Raw genomic sequence first — 21,756 nt, forward strand, 5'->3', positions numbered from 1 at the left:
GTGCTTCTTGCTCCCAGCTCCTTACATGCACGCCACAAACTGAAGTGAGGTCCTTTTTAAACTCAGGAGCCCTGCTTAGCCAGCCTGTCCTAATTGATTCTAGCAGTTTCTTCTCAATTGGCTTCAGGTGACCTAATTAGCCAGCCTGCCTTAATTGGTTCCAGCAAGTTCCAGATTGTTCTGGAACCACCCATGTTACCTGATCCAGGGAAAAGGGATCTACTTAATCTGGGACTAATATATCTGCCTTCTAACACTCTCCTGTATTACCTCCTTGTCAGCCTCCTCTTGGCCCTGGCCAAACTGGCCATCTACAAAACCAGGGAGAGGAGGTTGGCTGACGGGATTTCCTGCAACTGTGGGGCCTATTTCTGCTCCTCCGTCCGTTCATGCATCAGGGCAGAATTCCTCTGGGCGGCGTCCGCTGGCTCCTTTGATGCCTTTGAGGAGCAGTGGGCATTGTCCAGGGTTCTCTGCTTGATGTCCCCATCAGGTTCCCTTCGTTTAGCCCTGTGACCTCACTCCTGATCCTGTTTTTTCATTAGTTGTCCCACGGAATTAGTTGGTATCACAGACCTGTGGATTCTTCCCTTAGGCTCGGGGGAGGTCCTTTAGAAGTGGATACCAATAGGAACACTGTCCTGTATTACCTCCTTGTCAACCTCCTCTTGGCTCTGGCCAAACTGGCCATCTACAGAACCAGGGAGAGGAGGTTGGCCGACGGGATTTCCTGCGACTGTGGGGCCTATTTCCGCTCCTCTGTCCATTCACACATCCGGGCAGAGTTCCTCTGGGCGGCGTCCACTGGCTTCCTTGACAGTTTCGAGGAGCAGTGGGCATTGTCTGGGGTTCTCTGCTCGGTATCCCCATCAGATTCCCTTCGTTTAGCCCTATGACCTCACTCCCAATCCTGTTTTTTTCATTAGTTGTCCCCCATATTTGTTTGGTATCACAGACCTTTGGATCCTCCCCTTAGACTGAAGGGAGTTCCTTTGACAGTGGGCAGACTTTGCCCGCCCACCTCCTGGCTACCAATAAAAACACTCTCCTATATCCCTCTGGCCTGACCCTGTCACAATACCTAGGGGTAAGAATAGCTTATTGGTTTGGATTGTTTGTTTTTAAATGTTACTAGCCCACTTCTAGTGCAGACTGTGCAAGAAGTTAGTCATTAGAAATCATTGGAATGAGAACCAGTTGCTGGTTTGGTTACCTGGGATGAGGAAGGTATTCCAGGCAAAGGCAAAAGCATGGAATAAGTCACAGAGAAATGTGTGAGAGAAGGAGATACATGGAGCATCAAGTCTGGTGTCATTTGTAGAGGGAAAATGGTGAGACAGACATGATAAATGATTAAATCAGAGATATAGGGTGGAAAGAAGTTGCATAAGGCCTTGAATGTGAGGGCAAGAAATGCTAATCTGATGTGGTGGATTACGGGGATCCAGTAAAGACTCTCAAAGTGGGTGGTGATGTAATCACAAAAAAAACTACTCTACATCAGAAAACCTTTATTTTTTTTCTCATTTCCTATGATTGGAAATCCTCTTTTCACAAAATATATAACACTATAGCAGATACGTAGCTATATTTTAAAATTCATACAGCCCTTCCACCCCAAATTAAAAGAACATGAAGGTTGCAATGTGGAGCTCTCCTGGGAACTAAAGTTGGTAGCCATCTTGTCTAAAAATACTATGTGGTTATGTAATTTAAGACTATGCACAAAGTTCCTTGTTGGTGTAAATTTGGTGGATCTCAACACCAGCAGAAGAATAGGCCCATACTATTGTAATGCACATATACAGCCTTCACTTTTGCATTGCCAGACTTTTAAGAGCTTCACCTTGTGTTTGTGTGAAACTTCCTAGGCTATAAAATATATCACATTGCACAATGTTTTCACTTAAATAATACAACAATTTATAGTTTTATAACAGCTTTAATAAGTTTCCAGCATTGTCGCATGCATTTTGAAATATCTGTGCAATGTGTCTTTAAGATCCATCTAATAGTTACAAAGACAATCCATGATTTTGCTAAATAAGCGGTGTCATTTTAGATGTGCGGATACTCCTCCATGAAATGAAGTAGATCCATTAGTTCCTGTAAAACATTAATAGCACTACATTTCTGCTTTTAAATAAGCTTTTATTAGGATCATACTTAAGTAAGCACCAATTCGCAGGCCAGATTTGGAAATAAAATCACATAGATTAGTGTTCCTTTTTATTTTTCTCCTGTGATATGGAAATAAAGGAGTATACAAACCGCATTTTCTGGCTCTTGCACTATGCCTCAATGGTTCCTTCTTTGTTATAGATTCATTAAACTGGCTGCAGCTCTTTAGTGTTGTCTTTCATTTCAGAGACACATGTTGTTTGAAAGGAAATGAAAGAAAAGTTAGATAAATGGTTAAATAAAATTGATCCCTCTAAAATATCTACGACTACTCTGACCTAGTTGTTTGTCATCTTCTGTTAGGTGACAAATTGTCTGCCTCTGAGGCAAAAAGGCTCCCCTGGCAGCAAAACCTGTGTGGTTCTGCTGGGCAAAGAGGAGACAGGATTTTAAGAGGGCTACAAGGGAGTTTACATTCCCTGTGCAGCACAGAGCTCAGTTCCCCCAAGGAGATCCTTGTATGCCAGTGGAGTAGAACAGGAGAATATACAGCTACATAGTTCCATCTGTCATCCCTACCCATGTTAAAGGGGTATATTAATAGTAGAGGAGCTGCAGTAGTTGTGAAAGTGGATAGAAGACTCTATAGGTCATATAGAATAGAATAGGCCTTCTATTCACTTGTGCTATTTTCCTGAGTGCCAATCATCTTAAAGAAGCAATTATTTTATTATATGAGATGAAAACCATGAGAGAATGGCTGCATTTTTAAGTCAATGGTGACTCAAAGCAGATAAGTGAATGTTATTGAAATTTTCAAAATCTTTAAAATTCCACATTTATTTATCCATATTTACTCTGCAGAAATCGAAGGGACCTATATCCCATTGATGCATAGGGACCTAAAACAAAAAAGGATCATTGGATAGCTCTCAGCTACTGGATGATACCATGTTGATTTTTCATTGAAAACAGGTAATAAACTATATCTGTGTTATTGATGATGTTCCACTCTTTGTTTCCTTATTTCCTTGCAGATATTTATAAATAATGAATGGCATGATGCAACTAATGGCAAAAAATTTGCAGTCTATAACCCTGCAACTGGAGATAAAATTTGTGAGGTAGAAGAAGGAGACAAGGTAGGTTGTTAAAGCTTTGCCATCTCACAGCTTTCTTTGTATCCAATCCAGCATTTGCAAGGCAATGGGACATATGCTGTGCTGGTTCCAATTGGCACAGTTCCACAACTTCAGTGGAGCTATACCAGCTTCCACCAGCAGAGCATTTGGCTCCATAACAGCGCCGCTATTGATTATGCTGAGACCAGGATCAAGATCTTTGTATTGGGCACTACACCAGATTCACAAACTACTGTACACTGGAGAAGGATTTAGTCACCTAAGTAAACTTGAAAAAAAGAGAACATTTTAGAAACAAAGCCCTGTGTTTGGCTAATTGCTTTCTCAATTCATCTTACTATTATACTGACTATTTATGTCTGAATTCTTTCCTGCCATACTGCCCAGCTCCTTGTTCTGATTGTTCCTTCAGTCAAGATATAATGATATACCTGATGCCATGAAAATAACTGGGATACTACCTATTCATCACTGACTGATTTATTTCAAAGTTTTGCTTACTGTGAAAGCCTTTCTTAATAGTTCTACTCACACTAAGCGCATGTGCTGTGTAAGTACAGTTACAATAGTCAGCCACACTGCTATTTGGCCACGCTAACCCCTTAACTCTTATATAAAATGCCAGGGAATCTTTGCTAACAAGTGGACACAACTCTGTATGTATGTCTTTTATGAATGACGACACTTCCAGTAAGATAGTGCTTCCTTACAGCACAGCTGGTCATTGATTTAATACAGATTTGCAGTGATGAATGCTGCCTGCTGAATCACCAGCACCAGTTCCTGCAAAACAGAGCTGGCTCATACATGCTTAATTGTTAAGATTTGATGGGAGGACTGCAAAAGTTGGTAACAGCTGAAGAGAAATGTACTTATTTTGCCATGTATAAGACCACTTGGGGGGAAAAAAGATACACTTATATACAGTAACTTCAAAAATCTGAAATGGAACCCTAAGAACTCAAGAGCAAATTTCCTATGTTTTCATAATTTTGTATAATTTTCTGATTGAAAAAAACTTCGCTTAAGAATACTATCTAGTTTCAGTGCACATTATCAAGTACAGGGTGATATGTTTAAATATAGAAGGCTCTTTTGTTTCCATTGTTTTAGAACTGATGACCAGAGACATTTTTTGGATGAACTCTCTAAAAGGAAGCCTGATATGCGAGTGTTCTATTTCTAGCTGACAAGTGTAGAAAAACTTTTAACTAGACCTGTGGAAAAAATTACTCATTTTATCTGTTAATGTTTTCATTCATGCAAATATTTGCCTTTGTGTATGTTCATTCCTAGTATGCACGTATACACAAGCACATACAGGCACACGTTTTTTCTGTTTCTATAAAGTTTTCTCATTTGTGACATCATTTTTGGCCTCAAAATTGGCCCATTTTTGCTTCAAGAAGTTTGCACACAAATAATGATTTTTATGAATATAAACGGGTCCATGGTGAAATTAATAACAAAATACAGAAAACACAATTTTTCAGGGTTTTTTAATTTAATTAAAATTATTTTGCACCTGTTTTAATACTAAGTATCCAGTCCTGCTTTCATTATATATACATAATTCCCACTAAGTCAACAGCCATAAAGAAATGCTTATTGGGCTGAAGCTCACAATTACCCTAAAACCGTGACATGGCCAAGCTAGGTTAGTCCCTTTTGTGACTTAGAGAATGAACAAGCTTGGACACTACTCCCACCAAATGACACTGACATCAACAGAGTCACTGCCCCCTCCATTATTCTGAAGGACTGCATGTAACCCCTTTTGCCTTGGCTTATGAAACTGTACCCTGCTTTCAGAAGCCCTGGCAAAAGATGGTTTAATTACACTATCAGCTGGTGTAGAATGGTTGTTGAAAGTGCTTTTAACAGACTGAAATCCCATTGGAGATGTTTATGACCCATTTGGATTCCAGTGTCTGTGTTGTATCAGAGGAGTAGCTGTGTTAGTCTGGATCTATAAAAAGCAACAAAGAGTCCTGTGGCACCTAATAGACTAACAGACGTATTGGAGCATGAGCTTTCGTGGGTGAATACCCACTTCGTCAGACGCCAGTGCTGTACTGTGGCTTTCTGTGCTCTTCACAGTCTTTGCAAAGCCAGAGGCGAGTCATTTCCTCCTGAATGGAGCTGTTTCCAGTCAAACTCCTCATAAAATGGGCATGATGACAGTGAGTTGCCCAAGGTGCAGTTCTGGTCCTTGGTTTGAAATGATTAATCCGCTCCCTGCACTGGTCACGGAGCCAGTACATTTGCAATGCTGCCAGTTTCTTTGCTATTTGCTGGTCTGCATGGTCATTCCAAGTACTCTGACTAAGGTCCACTGTTTTGCTGGCTTTGTACCAGAGTTTTACCCAAATCTGGCTGTGCTCTCATGACCATGGAGCAGCATGCTTTGCAAAAGACTGCTTCTGTTCAGCTTTCATTGGAAACCCAGAAGGCTCTCTCATGGTGTGTTAGTAGCTTGTCATTGGGAAGACAATGGAAGTGTTAAACACTGGCTTACCAAGCTGCTGCATTACACCAATGGGGATTGTGTCTGTTTCCCTTGAGTGGATTGGAGATGCTAAGGACAGAGAGGACAAAGGAAATTATCCCATGGAACTGTGAGATACTTTTGGCAGACTCCCAGGACCAAGTCAGAGGAGGCTGTGTCTACACGGTAAAGCATGGAGCTTAAATCCTGGGTCCAAGCTTGACTTGGGCTTAACCTCTCCACCCCTGCAGGATCCTAGGACCTAAGTCTGAGCCCGAGAGATTTGTCTGTAGACAGAAGAGGGTTTGGGCTCAAGCCTGAATCTGCGCCCAGACTTAAATTGCAGAGTCATACCCATAGTTTCACTGTCACCAAAACCCCTTCATATTTACCCTAACTGTCCTCGTTTTAATTTTTTTCTGATTTCTGCCAGTTTTATTGGTTTTTACTAGACCAAATAATTTGTTTACTTTATTATGTGTTCAGCCTTTGAATACATAGGAGCACAATTCAGTGCCTCTGTTGCTCAGCTTCCCATCCCCTTCCAGTAATCATTTGGCCCTAATATGATACAGATCCAGATCCAACATAAAATATTTTGTCTGAAGCATAATTCTGTGGATTCTAAGTTACAGGTTTCAGGACTTTACCAGATACCTACACCGTGGATTTGATGACAGGATTCAGGTCCAAGTATGATTTGTCTGATAGGTGTCCAAGCACAAGAGCTGATTGTAAGATACCTGGCAATGTTTGGAACATCTTTGCTATGCAAGTTTGGATCTATTTCTTATAAAACAGATGGCTAGATAAAGTCTCTCATGAGAATGGTTTCCCATGGTTTCAAATACCTCAGGAAGACTCATGATGTAGGAAGCATGACTGCATTTATTGAACAAATGCTCAGTATGATGTAAAGCAAATGCACATCTATAACAAGTGTTCATTAAAAAAAACAGTAGTAAATCTGGCCCTATGAAATCTGGTCTTGGAATTTTTCATTCTTGTCCTTCTCCAGTCCAGGTGGTCTGTAGCTGATGCTCAGCGTGGCTTCATCTTCATTTTTCATTCCTTTTGTCCTTATCCAAAGAATTTCATAACCACTCTTGATTGATTGTATGTCACTAGCATTGTAGGTACCTTTCATGTAAAGTGCTACCCTTCAACTACTTCTCTTTTTAATGTTTAAAAATCAAGTTACATTGCAAATCAGGTTGACCTGATATTCGATCATCCTCAAATTAAATCATTTGTGACCGGAAACTGTTCACTTAGCATTTGAAACTCTTGTAACTTTCATTCTTTACAAGCAATCTAACTCCTTAAATAAAGAAATAATGCTGTTCAGCATACAGGTTTGCTTCATGTACAGTAATTTTGTAAACTAATGTGTAATGAAAAACTGCTATTAACTAAATTGTCTAGTGAAATGTACAAATCTAGTAATTTACACAGTCATTGTAAACCTAATATTCTAGAGTCTAGTCTTTAGATAATGAGCCAAGAGATTTTAGGAATTTAATTTGTGTGTACAATAGAGTTAACAAAGAGCTGTACACTGTCTTTCAGTGGTGTTTTTTTTTTTAAAGTGACGATTACAAAGCACAGACACACATGTTTGGGAGCTGTTTTCTTTTCAGTTAGATAGCTCTTTCAGGCTAAGTTCACTAATCCTGAAGGCCCCTAGTAATAATAAAGCATGACTACATTTATTTAACAAATGGTCAGTGAGATGTAAAGTAAATGCACATTTATAATAAGAGTAAAAACAAAACAAAAACCTAGTAAGCCTGGCCCTGTGCATAATTATCTGTCTCTGTCTCTTGGTGTAGATTTCTATATTAAATTTAGTCTTCATACAACTCACAGAGCAGGCTTTTGTATTTTTTGCTCACAGGACTTAATTAGTTGAATTTAAGTTTAGCTTTCTGGTTTTATGGATTCTAACTAGCTATTTTTGATTGTATAGTTGAAAAGATCCTTACAAAAATAAGCATTTGATCATATATAGACTATAAGCATCTGTCATGATATAAATCCCCACTCTGAACCTTAGCGTCCAAGAGATGGGGTACCAGCATGAATTCCTCTAAGCTTGATTACCAGCTTAGGACCTGTAGCGCTGCCATCAACCAGGAATTCCAGTGCCTGATACACTCTGGTCCCCCAAAACCTTGCCCGGGGAACCCCAAGACCCAGACCCTCTGGATCTTAACACAAGGAAAGAAAACCTTTTCCCTCACCGTTGCCTCTCCCAGGATTCCCCTCCCTGGGTTACCCTGGAAGATCACTGTGATTCAGACTCCTTGAATCTTAAACAGAGAGAAAAATGCATCTTTCGCCCTCCTTCCCTCTTCCCCTCCCAGACTCTCCCTGAGAGAGAAAGTAATCCTAACACAGAGAGAAATTAACCTTTCTCTCCCCCTTCCCTCCTTTCTCCCCACCAATTCCCTGGTGGATCCAGACCCAGTCCCCTGGGATCTCACCAGAATAAAAAAACAATCAGGTTTTTAAACAAGAAAAGCTTTTAATTAAAGAAAGAAAAAACAGTAAAAATTATCTTTTTAAATTTTAAAAAATGGAATAGGTACAGGGTCTTTCAGCTATAGACACTGGGAATACCCTCCCAGCCTAAGTATACAAGTACAAATTAAAAATCTTTTCAGCAAAATACCAATTTGAACTCCTTCCAGCCAAATACACATTTGCAAATAAAGAAAACAACCATAAGCCTAACTCGCTTTATCTACCTAGTACTCACTATTCTGAACTTATAAGAGCCTGTATTGGAGAGATTGGAGAGAAACCTGCTTGCACGTCTGATCCCTCTGAGCCCCCAGAGTGAACAACAACCAAAAAACTAACAGCACACACAAAACTACCGTCCCTCAAGATTTGAAAGTATCCTGTCCCCTGATTGGTCCTCTGATCAGGTGACAGCCAGGCTCACTGTTCTTGTTAACCCTTTCCAGGCAAAGAGATATGAAGCACTATTAACTCTTACTTATCTGTTTATGACAGTATCTATTATCCTTAGGCTGATAGGCACCATAAAATTAAATGGCATTAATTATTATTTTATACAGTTGTTTTGGGTCATTAATATCTGATAGAGTGCATGGAAGAATTCTGAAATTTCAACAAGTATGATGGAAAATGTCTTGAACATATTTGCATTTTTTACAACCATATCTGCACATTCCAAGATTTTCACCCTTAGGTGCCTTAAACTAAGCACTTAAATAAGTGACCTAATTGTCAGAGGTGCTGAGCACCCATAACTCACTATTGGCTTATGTGTGGATAAGATGGGTCGTGAATTTGTGGGAGTGAGGAAGAGGTTCTGCCACTGTGCAGACCATTCAATCCTATCTCTCAAAGCAAGGCCACATTAAGGGTACATGGGGGCTACTTCAGCCATTGAGCTGAGATTGCAAGGCCACTCCATGGGCTTGTGGGGTGGATGTTCCCTCATTCTGCTATGCATTTCCCCTGCTATTCATGCTGAGTGAAGGGATGGGGCATAATACTGTAGAGACATTGTGTACCTTTGATATTTTTACACTTGTAGGAAAACATTACATCTAAATCAGTATGTGGATTACATTCCATCATACAGCGTATATAGTTTTTTCATCTGTGACAGATAAAGTATAAATGTTCAATTTGGGATCAAATACATGGGCTATGCATGTGGTAGCTCCACTGGTACCTTGGGGAAGGAATCCTCTCCATCTCCATCAGGCTACAAAATATTAGTGAAACTACCTCTTAGCTTTATTGTAGCCTCAATATTCCCCACAGCTACCGTGCCTTCCCATGTAGCTGGGATTGGTCAGCAGAGCTACATGGTCATGAATCCATTTGCTCCACACACTCCTTTCCTTCATCCTGCCCTCAAACCTCATGCTGACTTGGACACAGAGAGCCACTGGGGAGCTGTCTGTGCTTTGATGGTAAGTACCCACTGTAGGAAGACCCTGCCTGCATAGCAAGTCTGCACTGGTTATTTTGCTTTCTGTGCTCTCCATGACATGATTTGTCCCTCATTAAGTCATACAAAGATAATTCAATTTCAGTTATCAATATTGATTTAAAATATTGGGCCTGATTCTCCTTTCACAACAATTTTACCATAGTGCTGAATTCAGTGGAGTTACTCCTGATTTACACCAGTGTGAGAGGAGAATCGGCAAATTACAGCATGGGACAAATTTTCAGAAGTTGCTGCTTAAATTGAACATGCAAATTGCACAAAAAATTGTGCTACAGATAGATTCCTACTTTTTCTAGAAATACACTTTCAAAAAAAAACCAAATGGCTGAACTGAATCTCCATTTTTATTTTACTTGGAAAAGAAGCAGCAGGATGTGTGAAGTACGACAAACTCCCAAATACAAATCATTTCTAAGTAGGCCTTTAATTGCTTCTTTTGCATCCTAGATCACCCTCCATGAAAATACAATCCCACACAGTGAAATATACATTGCTCCATCGTTGTGAAAGCCAAAAGATTAATAATAAACAGTATTATAAAAACTGCCATAGGCTGACAAGTTAACATGCTTAATGTAAAGACAGTGCCAGCATTGTGGAGTGCTTAGGGTTGACAATTATAACCTGGTCAATTAATCAGACACTTCCATGATTTAGAGTACTTAGGTCCTACACTTACAATTAAAAAAACAAAGATGATTTGCTTTCCAAAGAATACAGCTGTGGTCATCATAGGAAATATTTTAAGAGACATATTTTGAATCTGGCCTTACCCAAGCCTTGTGGGGGCGGTTATGTCCAGACGTTAGGCTACATTAGATGTTTGGATGCCTGATTTGTGGCAATTACCTGGACATTGAAATATAACTGCAAATAACTGTGGGTGCTAAAATGGGGGGTACATTTTTGAAAATCTAGACTTAAAAGTGGAGTTCCTTAATGTACTCATATGTATGGGCTTTGAGACTTCAGCTGTTTCCTTCATATAACTGGGAAAGTTTTCAAGTGATAGTGAGCATGTTTGAAAAAAAGAGATGTAAAATAATTGTTCTCTTCTAATTAGACTGTAAGCTGCTTGCAGCAAGGTTGATTTCTTGTATTTATTCTGCAAAATGTCTAGCACACTTTAGGTGCTGTACAAATAGAAAAAAAACAGGATTATATGACAGAATCAAATATCAATCAAATAAGTCTCCATATTCTTCACACACAGGAGGACATAGACAAAGCTGTTAAAGCAGCAAGAGAAGCTTTTCAGCTTGGGTCACCATGGCGTACAATGGATGCTTCAGAACGGGGAAGGCTCTTAAATAAACTAGCTGACTTAATTGAAAGAGATCGTCTACTCTTAGCTGTAAGTATAAAGCATTTACAGAGAGAAGGAAAAGGGTGGTCTTGTACTGATGCCATGATTTTCAAAGGACTCAGAATATGTGGGAGAAGTTGGGGCTCAGCCCTTCTGAAAATCAGGCGATGTCAGTGCTTGTTTTCAGCCAAGTCTCTGACTGGTTTGTTTTGTACTGCTAATTGGCATGTTTAAATGACCTGCACTTTTGTACCCTCATTCAGCAAAGCACTTAAGCACATGCTCAGCTTTAAGTCATACTCATTTCCCACTAACATCAGTGTAACTTCAATGGTATTTAAGCACATGCTCAAAATTGCTAAATCAGGTCCTAAAAGCGAAGCTCCACTCTTCGAGAATTACAGTAGATACTATTTAAAGATGAAAGGAATTTTGGATTTCATTAACGCATCGTTTTCATCGCTGCCACTTCCTCCTACTCCCTCTCCTGTGTATCCAACAAATTTTGAATCAAAGATCAAAGTCAGCAAAATATTTGCTGTTGACAGTGAGAAGGTGAGCAAATAGAGGACCACTAACTCTGAATATTTAGCAGAGTGCTCCTTACAGGACCATTTTAACAATCAGATGGCTGACAGCTTGCATTAATGCATTTTAAAACTTTACATCAGTACTGCAAATAGCTGTGTACCCAGTCCAAAATATTTACCTACACCTTTTTCTATAGCCCAGTTTTGTTGTTGTCAATGAGACATTCACTTTGCTGTTGCAAGCAGTGTTAGAGATAGGGTCTTATAGTAGTTAGCTACATAAAAAATAACCAGCAGATATTGTAATTGTTCACAAAATCCTGAACCGGGACAGTGTTTTGCTGCCAAAGGTGCCAGAAATTTAGTCACAGCATCCAGTGTAGCTAACATCCAAGACGACACAATGATTCAGCCACATCACCCAGAGTAATTTAACCACAGCATTCAAACTATACAGCCAGCAGCTGCAGATGGCACCAACAATTTAATGTAACAGAACCAGCATACTTAGCCTACAAAAATACATAAATATCTGCAAAGAAATATCCATTTGCCCTTCCCTTTCTTTCTGGCTATAGAGTCTTCTTAAATGACACTTGCCTACATTCCGAAAGGCTTTTAAACCCAAAAATGAAGATTTATAGGGATTGTGGTCACTTGCTCACACTTGAGAGTTGACAACTGCTAGTGTCTTGGGTAGTTTCTTTTTCAAAAATCAGATCTGAACATATACTTTTCTTCAACAAAGTGCCCACTCTGAATTAGTCCTGTCAGACCTAACAGAAGAACTAGCTGTCACACGTCTTGGGAAACACTGAGGCAGCTACATTTTGAGCCTTCCACTATTAGAACTAGTGGTTTACCCATTTTAAAAGAGTCTTACTTTTGATTTGGATTTTATATACAAATGTTAATGATGACATATACTGATATTTGTATCTTTGCCATACAGGACAGCCTATAGAGGTGTAAGAGTCAACAGTGTAACACTGTTGCAAAAAAAGCAAACATCATTCTGGGATGTATTTGCAGGAGTGTTGTAGGCAAGACACAAGAAGTAATTCTTCTGCTCTACTCTGTGCTGGTTAGGCCTCAACTGGAGTATTGTGTCCAGTTCTGGGAGCCACATTTCAGGAAAGATGTGGACAAATTGGAAAAAGTTCAGAAAAGAGCAACAAAAATGATTAAAGATCTAGAAAACATGCCCTGTGAGGAAAGATTGAAAAAATTAGGTTTGTTTAGTCTGGTGAAGAGAAGACTCAGAGGGGACATGATAACAGTTTTCAAGTACATAAAAGGTTGTTACAAGGAGGAGGAAGAAAAAAACGTTGTTCTTAACCTCTGAGGGTAGAACAAGAAGCAATGGGCTTAAATTGCATCAAGGGTGGTCTAGGTTGGACATAAGGAAAAACTTCCTGTCAGTTTGGTTAAGCACTGGAATAAATTGCCTAGCGAGGAATCTCCATCATTGGGGTTTTTTAAGAACAGGTTGGACAAACACCTGTCAGAGATGGTCTAGATAATACTTAGTCCTGCCTTCAGTCCAGGGGACTGGACTAGGTCACCTCTTGAAGTCCCTTCCAGTTCTATGATTCTTTGAAGAGAGAAGGAAAATAAGCTACTTCTACAAGACAGCTGAAGCAGTCAGATTTGTTTTTTTCTTACTTGCCGATCCTATAATATCTAATTACTCCTTCCCTCCCCTACCAAAACCTCTTTTACATCTCTGTTTTCCTTAATTTGTTTTTATTTCCCACACCTTCCCCATGATATTGGATCCCTCTTTCACTTTAGATAGGAAGTGTTCATAAATACATAGATTCCAAGACCTCTGGGCTGACCTTCTGTTTAACAAAAACTATAGAACTTCTGAAAAGTAATTCCGAGAGCATATCTTTTTTAAAAAAATAATCCGATTTTGATTTAAAAGTTATCAATGATGGAGAATTCACCATGACCCTTAGTAAATTATTCTAATGGCTAATTGCCCACACTGAACATTTACACCTTATTTCCTATCTGAATTTGTCTAGCTTCAAGTTCCAGCCATTGGATCATGTTATACTTTCCTCTGCTAGACTGAGGAGACCATTACTAAATATTTGTTTTCCTTGTAGGTACTTAAACACTGTGATCTAGTCATCCCTTAACATTCTCTTTGTTAAGCTAAATAAATCGAGCTCCTTGAGTCTATCACTGTAAGGCATGATTTTTAATCATTTATTTATTCTTATGGATCTTCTTTGAACCCTCTCCAATTTATCAACATACTTCTTGAACGGTGGACACCGGAGCTGGACACAGTAGTCCAAGAGAAATTGCACCAATCCCAAATACATAAGCAAAATAACCTCTATACTCCTACTCAGAATTCCCGTTTATGCATTAGCCCTTTTGGTCACAGTGTTGCACTGTCAGCTCATATCGAGCTGATTATAAACCATGACTCTCAAAACTTGTTCAGAGTCACTGTTACCCTAGGTAGAGTTTCCCCCATCCCGTAGGCATAGCCTACATTCTTTGTTCTAGGATGTATACATTTATATTTATCCATATTAAAAACACAGATTGTTTGCTTGATCCCAATTTACCAAGCCATCCAGGTCACTCTGTATCTGTGACCTATCCTCTTCATTATTTACTGCTCCCCCAATTTTTGTGTCATCAGCAAACTTAATTATGATTTTATGTTTCTTCATAAACATTGATAAAAATGCAAAATAATGTAGGGCCAAGAACCAATCCCTGCAGTACTACACTAGAAACATGTCTGTTTGATGATGATTCCCTATTTACAATTATATTCTGCGACCTATCAGTTAGCACCTTTTAATCTCTTTAATATGTGCCGTGTTAATTTTATAGTCAAGTTTTTTAATCAAAATGTTGTGTGGTACCATGTCAAATGCCTTACAAAAGATGTCTATTACATCAACACTATTACCTTTATAAACCAAATTTATAATCTCATAAAAAAATCAAGTCAGTTTGACAGGATTTATTTTCCATAAATCCATATTGATTGGCATTAATTATTTTTTATTATTGAAGTCCTCTGTCGGACACTCCATTACATTGCCTGGGATTGATGTCACATTGACAGGTCTATAATTACCAGGTCTTGTTTACCTTTTTTAAATGTTGGTACATTCACTTTCTACCAATTTTCTGGAACTTCCAGTGTTCCAAGACTTGCTGAAAATCATCATTAACAGTCGAGCAAGATCAGCCAGCTCTTTTAAAACTTTCGGATGCAAGTTATCTGCACTTGCTGATTTAAAAATGTACAACTTTAGTAGCTCCTGTTTAACATCCTCCTGAGATACTAGTGAAATGGAAAGAATGTCAGCATCATATGATATGCCTACATGATCTGTTCTCCCCCTACATACACAAATATAAAACAAAAATATTTATTGAACAAGTCTGCCTTTTCTGCATCATTATTATTGAATGCAGAACCTTCCAGACCTCATCAACAATAGTTTCTGAGATTTTTCCCTACCCAAAGCTGAACCAAGTTGGATAAACTTAGAACACCCCTGCAAACACCATTGATCAAAACTTAAGGTGAATCCAAAGGTTTTTTTGGTTTGTTTCGTTTTTAGTTCAATTCATTTTTAATTTTATTTTTTTGCATGAGTTTGCACATCTGGCCAGGACCAAAAGCATAAATGCTGAAACTCCGATACAGTACATAGGAATTTTTTGGTATTTCTGGCCTAACTAGGAGCAGGAAATACTAGGTGCTTCTCTTACTGATGATCCTCACAAGAGCCTCAATTTAAGACCCCTGGTATCCTTGTTCATAGGAGGATATGAGAAAAAGTGTTCTAACAATATTTCAGTCTCCAAAAGGTTTCTGAGTAGTTTGCTTAATCTTCAGCTTAGTTCTGGATGAACATGTACACCTTTGATTGCTTAGTGAAACATCCCAACCTTTAGAGGTTTAACTCAAAGCTCCATGATCTGTATCTCAGCCTGGGAATCTGCCTTACTAGCCATACGTGTTTCTGTGAGATTGCTTGTACATTCTGGGTCCAGTTAGGTGAGAAATCTCAAAAAGCAGTAAGTGTACAGCTGGATGAATATGAAAAATACAAATCAACAATATTTTAAAAGTTCAGTTCTGATTTATTTTAAGCTATGGACAAATGTTCAGGTCCATTCTTAATTTATGTTAACCTACTTTCCAACACTCATTTTAACTGTCTATTTTTTCTATAACAACATTTTTGCTATTCTGAAAAGTTTTAGTGAAATGAAATCAAAACCTGGTGGAACATGGGATTTTTTTAATATTACCTCTTGGGCTGGAGTACTGACAGAAGTGGGCATCCATGATCAAGGGGGAAATTACAGATTTGGAATCACTAACTTGTGACTCTGAGAGTTAATGTTTTGGATGGCTATTTGCCAGGAGTGGAGGGAGGGCTTGAGCGTGGAAACCAAGTTAGAGGATTTTGTTCATTCATTTACCACTATGTAGCTACCCAATAAAAGACAATCCGTTGTTTAGGAGGTGTTAATCTTCCCATACTGAAATGCCCTCCATCAAAGGCTCCTCATGTGTACAGGCCTCTCATACACAGACTGGGAGACTTTGGTTTGGTTTTGGATGCCATTCTGCCCTGGGAGCCCTCCACAATGGAACCCCGCTCATATTATTTGCAGATTATTCACTCTTTCATTGAGGGTCCATGGAAGGTCTCCCACAATATTGAAGAACCACAGTATCCTAGTGCAATGACACCTGAGTGATGTTGCCATTGCCGGGAGTCTCTGCATTCCTTGAACATCATTGAGAAGGGTTAACCAGCTCTGAATAAGCTGGTGCAGAGTGTGCAGACTGAGAACGCCCACTGGCTCAGTATTTATGGATCCATTCGTATCATCTGAGCCAGGAGCTTCTGATTGTAGCTCTTTTTATACATACCAGTAGAATACTCAGTCTAAAGTAGAGCAGCTTCACTTACTCAGCTAACAGAAATGTGTTTTTTTCCCCAGAACCTGCATCATTTAAAATGCACCATTATCAAATTATCTGCATAAATCACTGAGGGTAAAGCCCTAGGGAAATGTCTCGTTTGCAAGTTTCCAAATTGATTTTTCAGTGGCTCTGCTTCCTTCAGAAAGTGATTTGCCTTCTAGAAAGTAAATATACCAGAGTTGCAAATCTATAATTTGGGTAGCCAATAACAAGTGATAGATATAAAAAGTAACTGCCACTATTAATACATGGCTGATATGTTTTCTTCTAGACAATGGAAGCCATTGATGGTGGAAAACTTTTTTCCACTGCCTACTTAATGGATTTAGGAGCCTGCATTAGAAGTGTACGCTACTGTGCAGGCTGGGCTGATAAAGTTCAAGGTCGTACCATTCCAATGGGTGAGTAGTTCTGAGAGAGACTTTTCAAGCCAGAACTGATGAGTGTGGTGTGCCTTTGAACTGCTAAAAATTCTGTAATGTGGAAAAATATCTTGCCTTGGGAAAGATTTCAGACAAACATTAATATGGGTTGGTTAAGCCTTATCAGATGCCTCTTTTTACACATTTGGCACAGTTAACATAACTTACTTATTTACATTTTTGGTATTTATTCAACAAAACAATATTAATTATTTACTAGAGAACTATTAAGTTCTACATGTGAAAGTAAATATGAAGAGGTTTTTTTTTTAATTGGGCAATATTAGTGGTAGAGGTTACACATAACAGTGTAACAATATTGGAAACCAGATGTTAAGAAGGGACTTTGGCTCAATAAAGACTAAAACCCGGGCCAGAAGAAAGTGAGGTTCCCTACTATTCTTTGATTCCATTCTTTGAGGGTGGATGAGGAAGAGTCTGACTGGAAGAAGGGAAGGGAAGAAATTCACTTTATTTAGCTCAAAGCCCATTCTGTTGTCCCTTCCATTGATCAACTCTAAGGAATTTGACTGCCCTGCTTTCTCTCTAAGAAAGATTTGTAATGAAGGAGGAATTAGGAAAAACTAGAGTGACAAATATTTCAAACTTCAGAGATTTTTGCATCACACAGACCTCTATACTAGGCTTACTGGAGCACATGTTTATTTGAAACCAAAGGGATTTTATACTTAATGGATTTCATGTCAGCTAAAATTTAATATTAAAAAATGTCTGATAAGTACCTAGGATTGTGAGTAGCTTTTTTTAAAAAACACTTTCAAAAAAAAGCAGGGGGAGGGGAGAAGGAATTAAAAATGCTGAATGGGCCTGCTTCACTGAGGCATGTAGGGAAGGTCCAGATTGAATCCAGATGTATTTTTTGTGGCATACTTAAGATTTTGAAAATATCATTTATAAGTACAAGAGTATGTAGCTGTGTTTGGTAACTAAGTTTATCTCCTTTATACTCGAGCTGTTTCTCACAAAAGTTTTTGTCTGACAGTACTCTTTTTTTCCCCTCTTATTTAGATGGAAACTTTTTCACATTTACGAGACATGAACCCATTGGTGTGTGTGGCCAAATTATTCCTGTGAGTTTTTTATTTAAAAGGAGTTGCTTTCAAAATTATCTCTACACAAATGAATGAATGGATCTTTAACCATCAGAACCTTCCTTCTCAGGCCAGACTCTTTCTGGACCTGATCCTGAGAGAAGCTGTGCTAAAATCAGAAGGTGTTTGGCACATGAAGGGTAAACCCATCACAAAGTATAGCACTGTTTAAAATATGTACAGTTTAGAAGGTGAAATAAATTATTTCCCTAGGAGTCTTAGTCATGGACAAGGACCCATTGGGCTAGGTATTGTACAAACACAGAACAAAAAGACAGTCCCTGCCCTCAAAGAGCTTCCAATCTAAGTATGAGACAAGAAATAACAGATGGATACAAGCAGACAAGGCGTAAACAAAACAATCTGCATTATCTCTTATAGTAAGTTGTACCTTTTAGTGTATTCACTGGCCACTTCACCTCTCACAGATCTTCAGAGATGGTCAGTTGGCACATTGTACCCTCCTCTGTCCCTGGCTGCAGGCAGAGAGACTCACTGCCTCCTGCCTGCATGAAGTATTTTCAAAAGAACAGACAGTTGGCCCACCTTGCCCCAGCTACATCGTCTGCAGCAGCATGACCAGGAGATGTTTCTCCAGTGCTGTGTGGATGATTTAATGACTCTTTATGTACCCCATGATGTTCATTCCCTATGATATCAGTACATACCAATGCTAGTAGAAAGTAAACCTTTTCAAACACCAGCTTCAGCAAGTTGTGGGGTGGAGAGACAGACTGTTAATGATACTGAAGCTATTTCGTGTTGATTGTGAGACAATAAACCAATCAGTTGACTCTCCGGAGATGCACAGCAAGGAGAGCAAGCCAACCAGCTGCTCCTTGAAGACTCCTGAGAATGAGAGAACCAATCAGCCACTCACCAAAGCCATGTGGAGGTGAGAGGTTGCAAGTTACAACCCCATCCACTTTAGTAGGCCAATTCAGGTGAGGAATTAGAGAGAGAAGGTGATGGCAAGATTCACCAGTTTCATCACTAAACTAGCAACTTTTGTTATGCTTTGCTTGAGTTGCATTAGGTATTTTCAGCCTCATCTGATCTCCAACTGCCAGTTTGAGTGCACTGAAATCACATAAACCCAAATTAGGGGGGTTTGCACAGCCTATGTGACAGTTCATGCTTCTGTTGAAGGGAAAGCAAATGCAATACAATGTTGTATTAGAAATAGGATACATCTTCTCGTCTGTCTTTTAGTGGAACTTCCCTTTGGTTATGTTTGTCTGGAAGATTGCTCCTGCCCTTTGTTGTGGAAACACAGTGGTCGTCAAACCAGCAGAAGAAACTCCACTGACTGCTATTTACATGGGATCTTTAATTAAAGAGGTACGTTTGCCACAGCAGACTACTACACTTTTCAAAGAGGCCAGCACAGTAGTAAGAACTGGTTTGCACTGTGCCAAAAGAGCAATAGCATATCTAGCCTTGTACTATGGAATTTACTGCAAACCACTGAAGCAATTGAAGGGTAAAAAGCTTACATATTTTACAATCTAGCCTATTGAAAAAGAAATCCCATCACATTAGCAATCTAGTAAACTAAATTTCTTGGCAAATGACTGTGTTATAACAGCATCATACCTTTCAAAATTCAAAGCAAACAAGAAGCGTTTGGAAATGAGTGGTGATTAGTTTATCATCAAGTTTATCCTAGTAACAAATCTGTTAGTATGGGTGATTTTACGGTACACATATTTTGTTCAGCTGGGTTTATGATTAATGAGGATAACATTAAAATGCTTGACTGCTGCCAATCTTCATGTACAATATGTCCAAGTATAATACACCTCCTGTGCTTCTGAATTCCCAGGTACAGTAGTCCTTAACATTCCATTGGTTTCAAAGTAATGTTACTGGGTGTCACCAAGCAGAGAAGGGTGGTGAAATGCCTCTCGTTAGGGTCAATAAAACAAACTAAAAACTTTATCTAGATGCGATTACTGCCACCATGGTCAATAATCACTAGGTCAGTAACTTCCCCAAGTACTAGCAGCCCTGACTCAGCATTTTGTAGTGTTCTGCCTCATAACAATGATTCATCACAAATACAGTCCATAGTACATTTAGGACAAACACAAAAATATGTTGAAGTGGAATTGAATCACAAAAGGGCCAAATGCTGCTCATAATGAGTCACATAGGAAAACTTTACTAGAAAATACAATTTGGGGGAATTGCTTTTACTGCTCAGAGTATTCCATCTGTTCATTTTAAACAGCAAAAATAAAGATGATGGCTCCATTGAAAAGCAATATAAAAGAGAAATTAACTTAGTTCTATCCTGACCTTGATGAAGTGCCATCTCTCTCTAAATGTAAGATTAACATTCCTGCAATAAGGAGTCAACTGTATTCAAAATCTCAGTGTGGTTGTTCAACAGAGTATAACTGATATAATACTATGGCACTTTTATGTAGAAAGGAGTAGAATTACTTTTTTCATTTTAAAAAATTAAAGTTTTATCATTTTTCATTTTGTTTCTGTTTTCTTTATCCAAATTTCACCTGTTGAAAGCTCAGTTATATCTAAAGTTTGAACATATCCGGATTGAATATTTTTGATGGATGCTCCTAGATAGGTTATAGGGCATTAAAATGTGCAAATTCTTATCAAAGTTGTCAAATTGTTTCTGAGTCCAAATTTGTGACCCAAAATTCATTGCAGCTCTGCTTTTGCATCTGAATCACCTATTGAAATCTGAGCCTAGCAGTAGTGGCAAAAAGTTGTTACTCTTATAGCTGCTTTATGTGAAACCAATTGGTGATCCTAATTCATGTCTTCATGGATAAGTGTTCACCTCAGAATACAACATAGTCACAGCTGGCACTAACTGATGCCCTCATTGGCAGTCTCATTATGGAGACCAGTGACAGAATAGATTTATAAACCCTACACTGTCATACCCCCCGCCCCCGCTCAACGGTGGTCCTTTTAGGTTAGGGATGAAACATAGCTAAGGAAGCATGGAGAAGATTTCATTATTGCAGACCCATTCTGTGGCTAAACAGAGAACTTCGGTTGCCACTGACGTCAATCTGGAACCTTTAATGAGCACTTTAAAAGACCGAGTTTAAAAAAAATGATAAAAAAACCCTGCTTATATTATATATGTTATTTTATTATATTATATTTCATATTATAATTTAACATGTATATTGTAGTAGGGCCTAGAAGCTAACTAGGGTCAGGGTACTATTATGTTAGGGAATATGAAAAAACTTTTAAAAAATATATACCATATGTTTATGAGTCTCAGTTATGTGGTATTCTTAATTAAACATGTCTGTCTGAGAGTTAGATTGCACTATTAAGTGCCTCAAAGGCTTCTTATTTCAAAGTCCCAGTTCTACTCTAAAAAGGGACTCTGTTAAAGTGACAAACCAAGGGATCCAGGTTTATTACCTTCAGTGATTCCATGCCACATTTGATTCATGTAAAGTAAAACAATCTTCTGCTAACTGCCAGCCCTGCAGACCCATTCTATGAAATTGAGGCCCACCTTAACTATACTTACCTTGCACCTCAGTTGGGTCTAAGTTAGCAGTGAGGATTCAAGGGCAGGAAAGGAACCCAACTTGATTTTCAGACCCTAGTGGGAGTTTGCTGGGGGGGGCAGTTGGGGTGGGAGGGAGG

General features: G+C 38.9%; 1 protein-coding gene across 3 annotated transcripts in view; it reads left to right on the top strand.

Annotated features, from left to right (window-relative positions):
* The window catches only part of ALDH1A1 (aldehyde dehydrogenase 1 family member A1), an 88,490-nt gene that overhangs the window by 48,159 nt on the left and 18,575 nt on the right, over nt 1-21,756 (top strand). For all 3 annotated transcript variants that reach the window (XM_030565836.1, XM_030565837.1, XM_030565835.1), the window contains 5 exons: nt 3,159-3,263; nt 10,962-11,102; nt 16,846-16,975; nt 18,026-18,087; nt 19,321-19,449. In XM_030565836.1, coding sequence (XP_030421696.1) covers nt 3,159-3,263; nt 10,962-11,102; nt 16,846-16,975; nt 18,026-18,087; nt 19,321-19,449 — 567 coding nt within the window. The remainder of the gene's footprint in view (nt 1-3,158; nt 3,264-10,961; nt 11,103-16,845; nt 16,976-18,025; nt 18,088-19,320; nt 19,450-21,756) is intronic.

The sequence above is a fragment of the Gopherus evgoodei genome, chromosome 6 (assembly GCF_007399415.2).
Source record: "Gopherus evgoodei ecotype Sinaloan lineage chromosome 6, rGopEvg1_v1.p, whole genome shotgun sequence".
NCBI lineage: Eukaryota > Metazoa > Chordata > Testudines > Testudinidae > Gopherus > Gopherus evgoodei.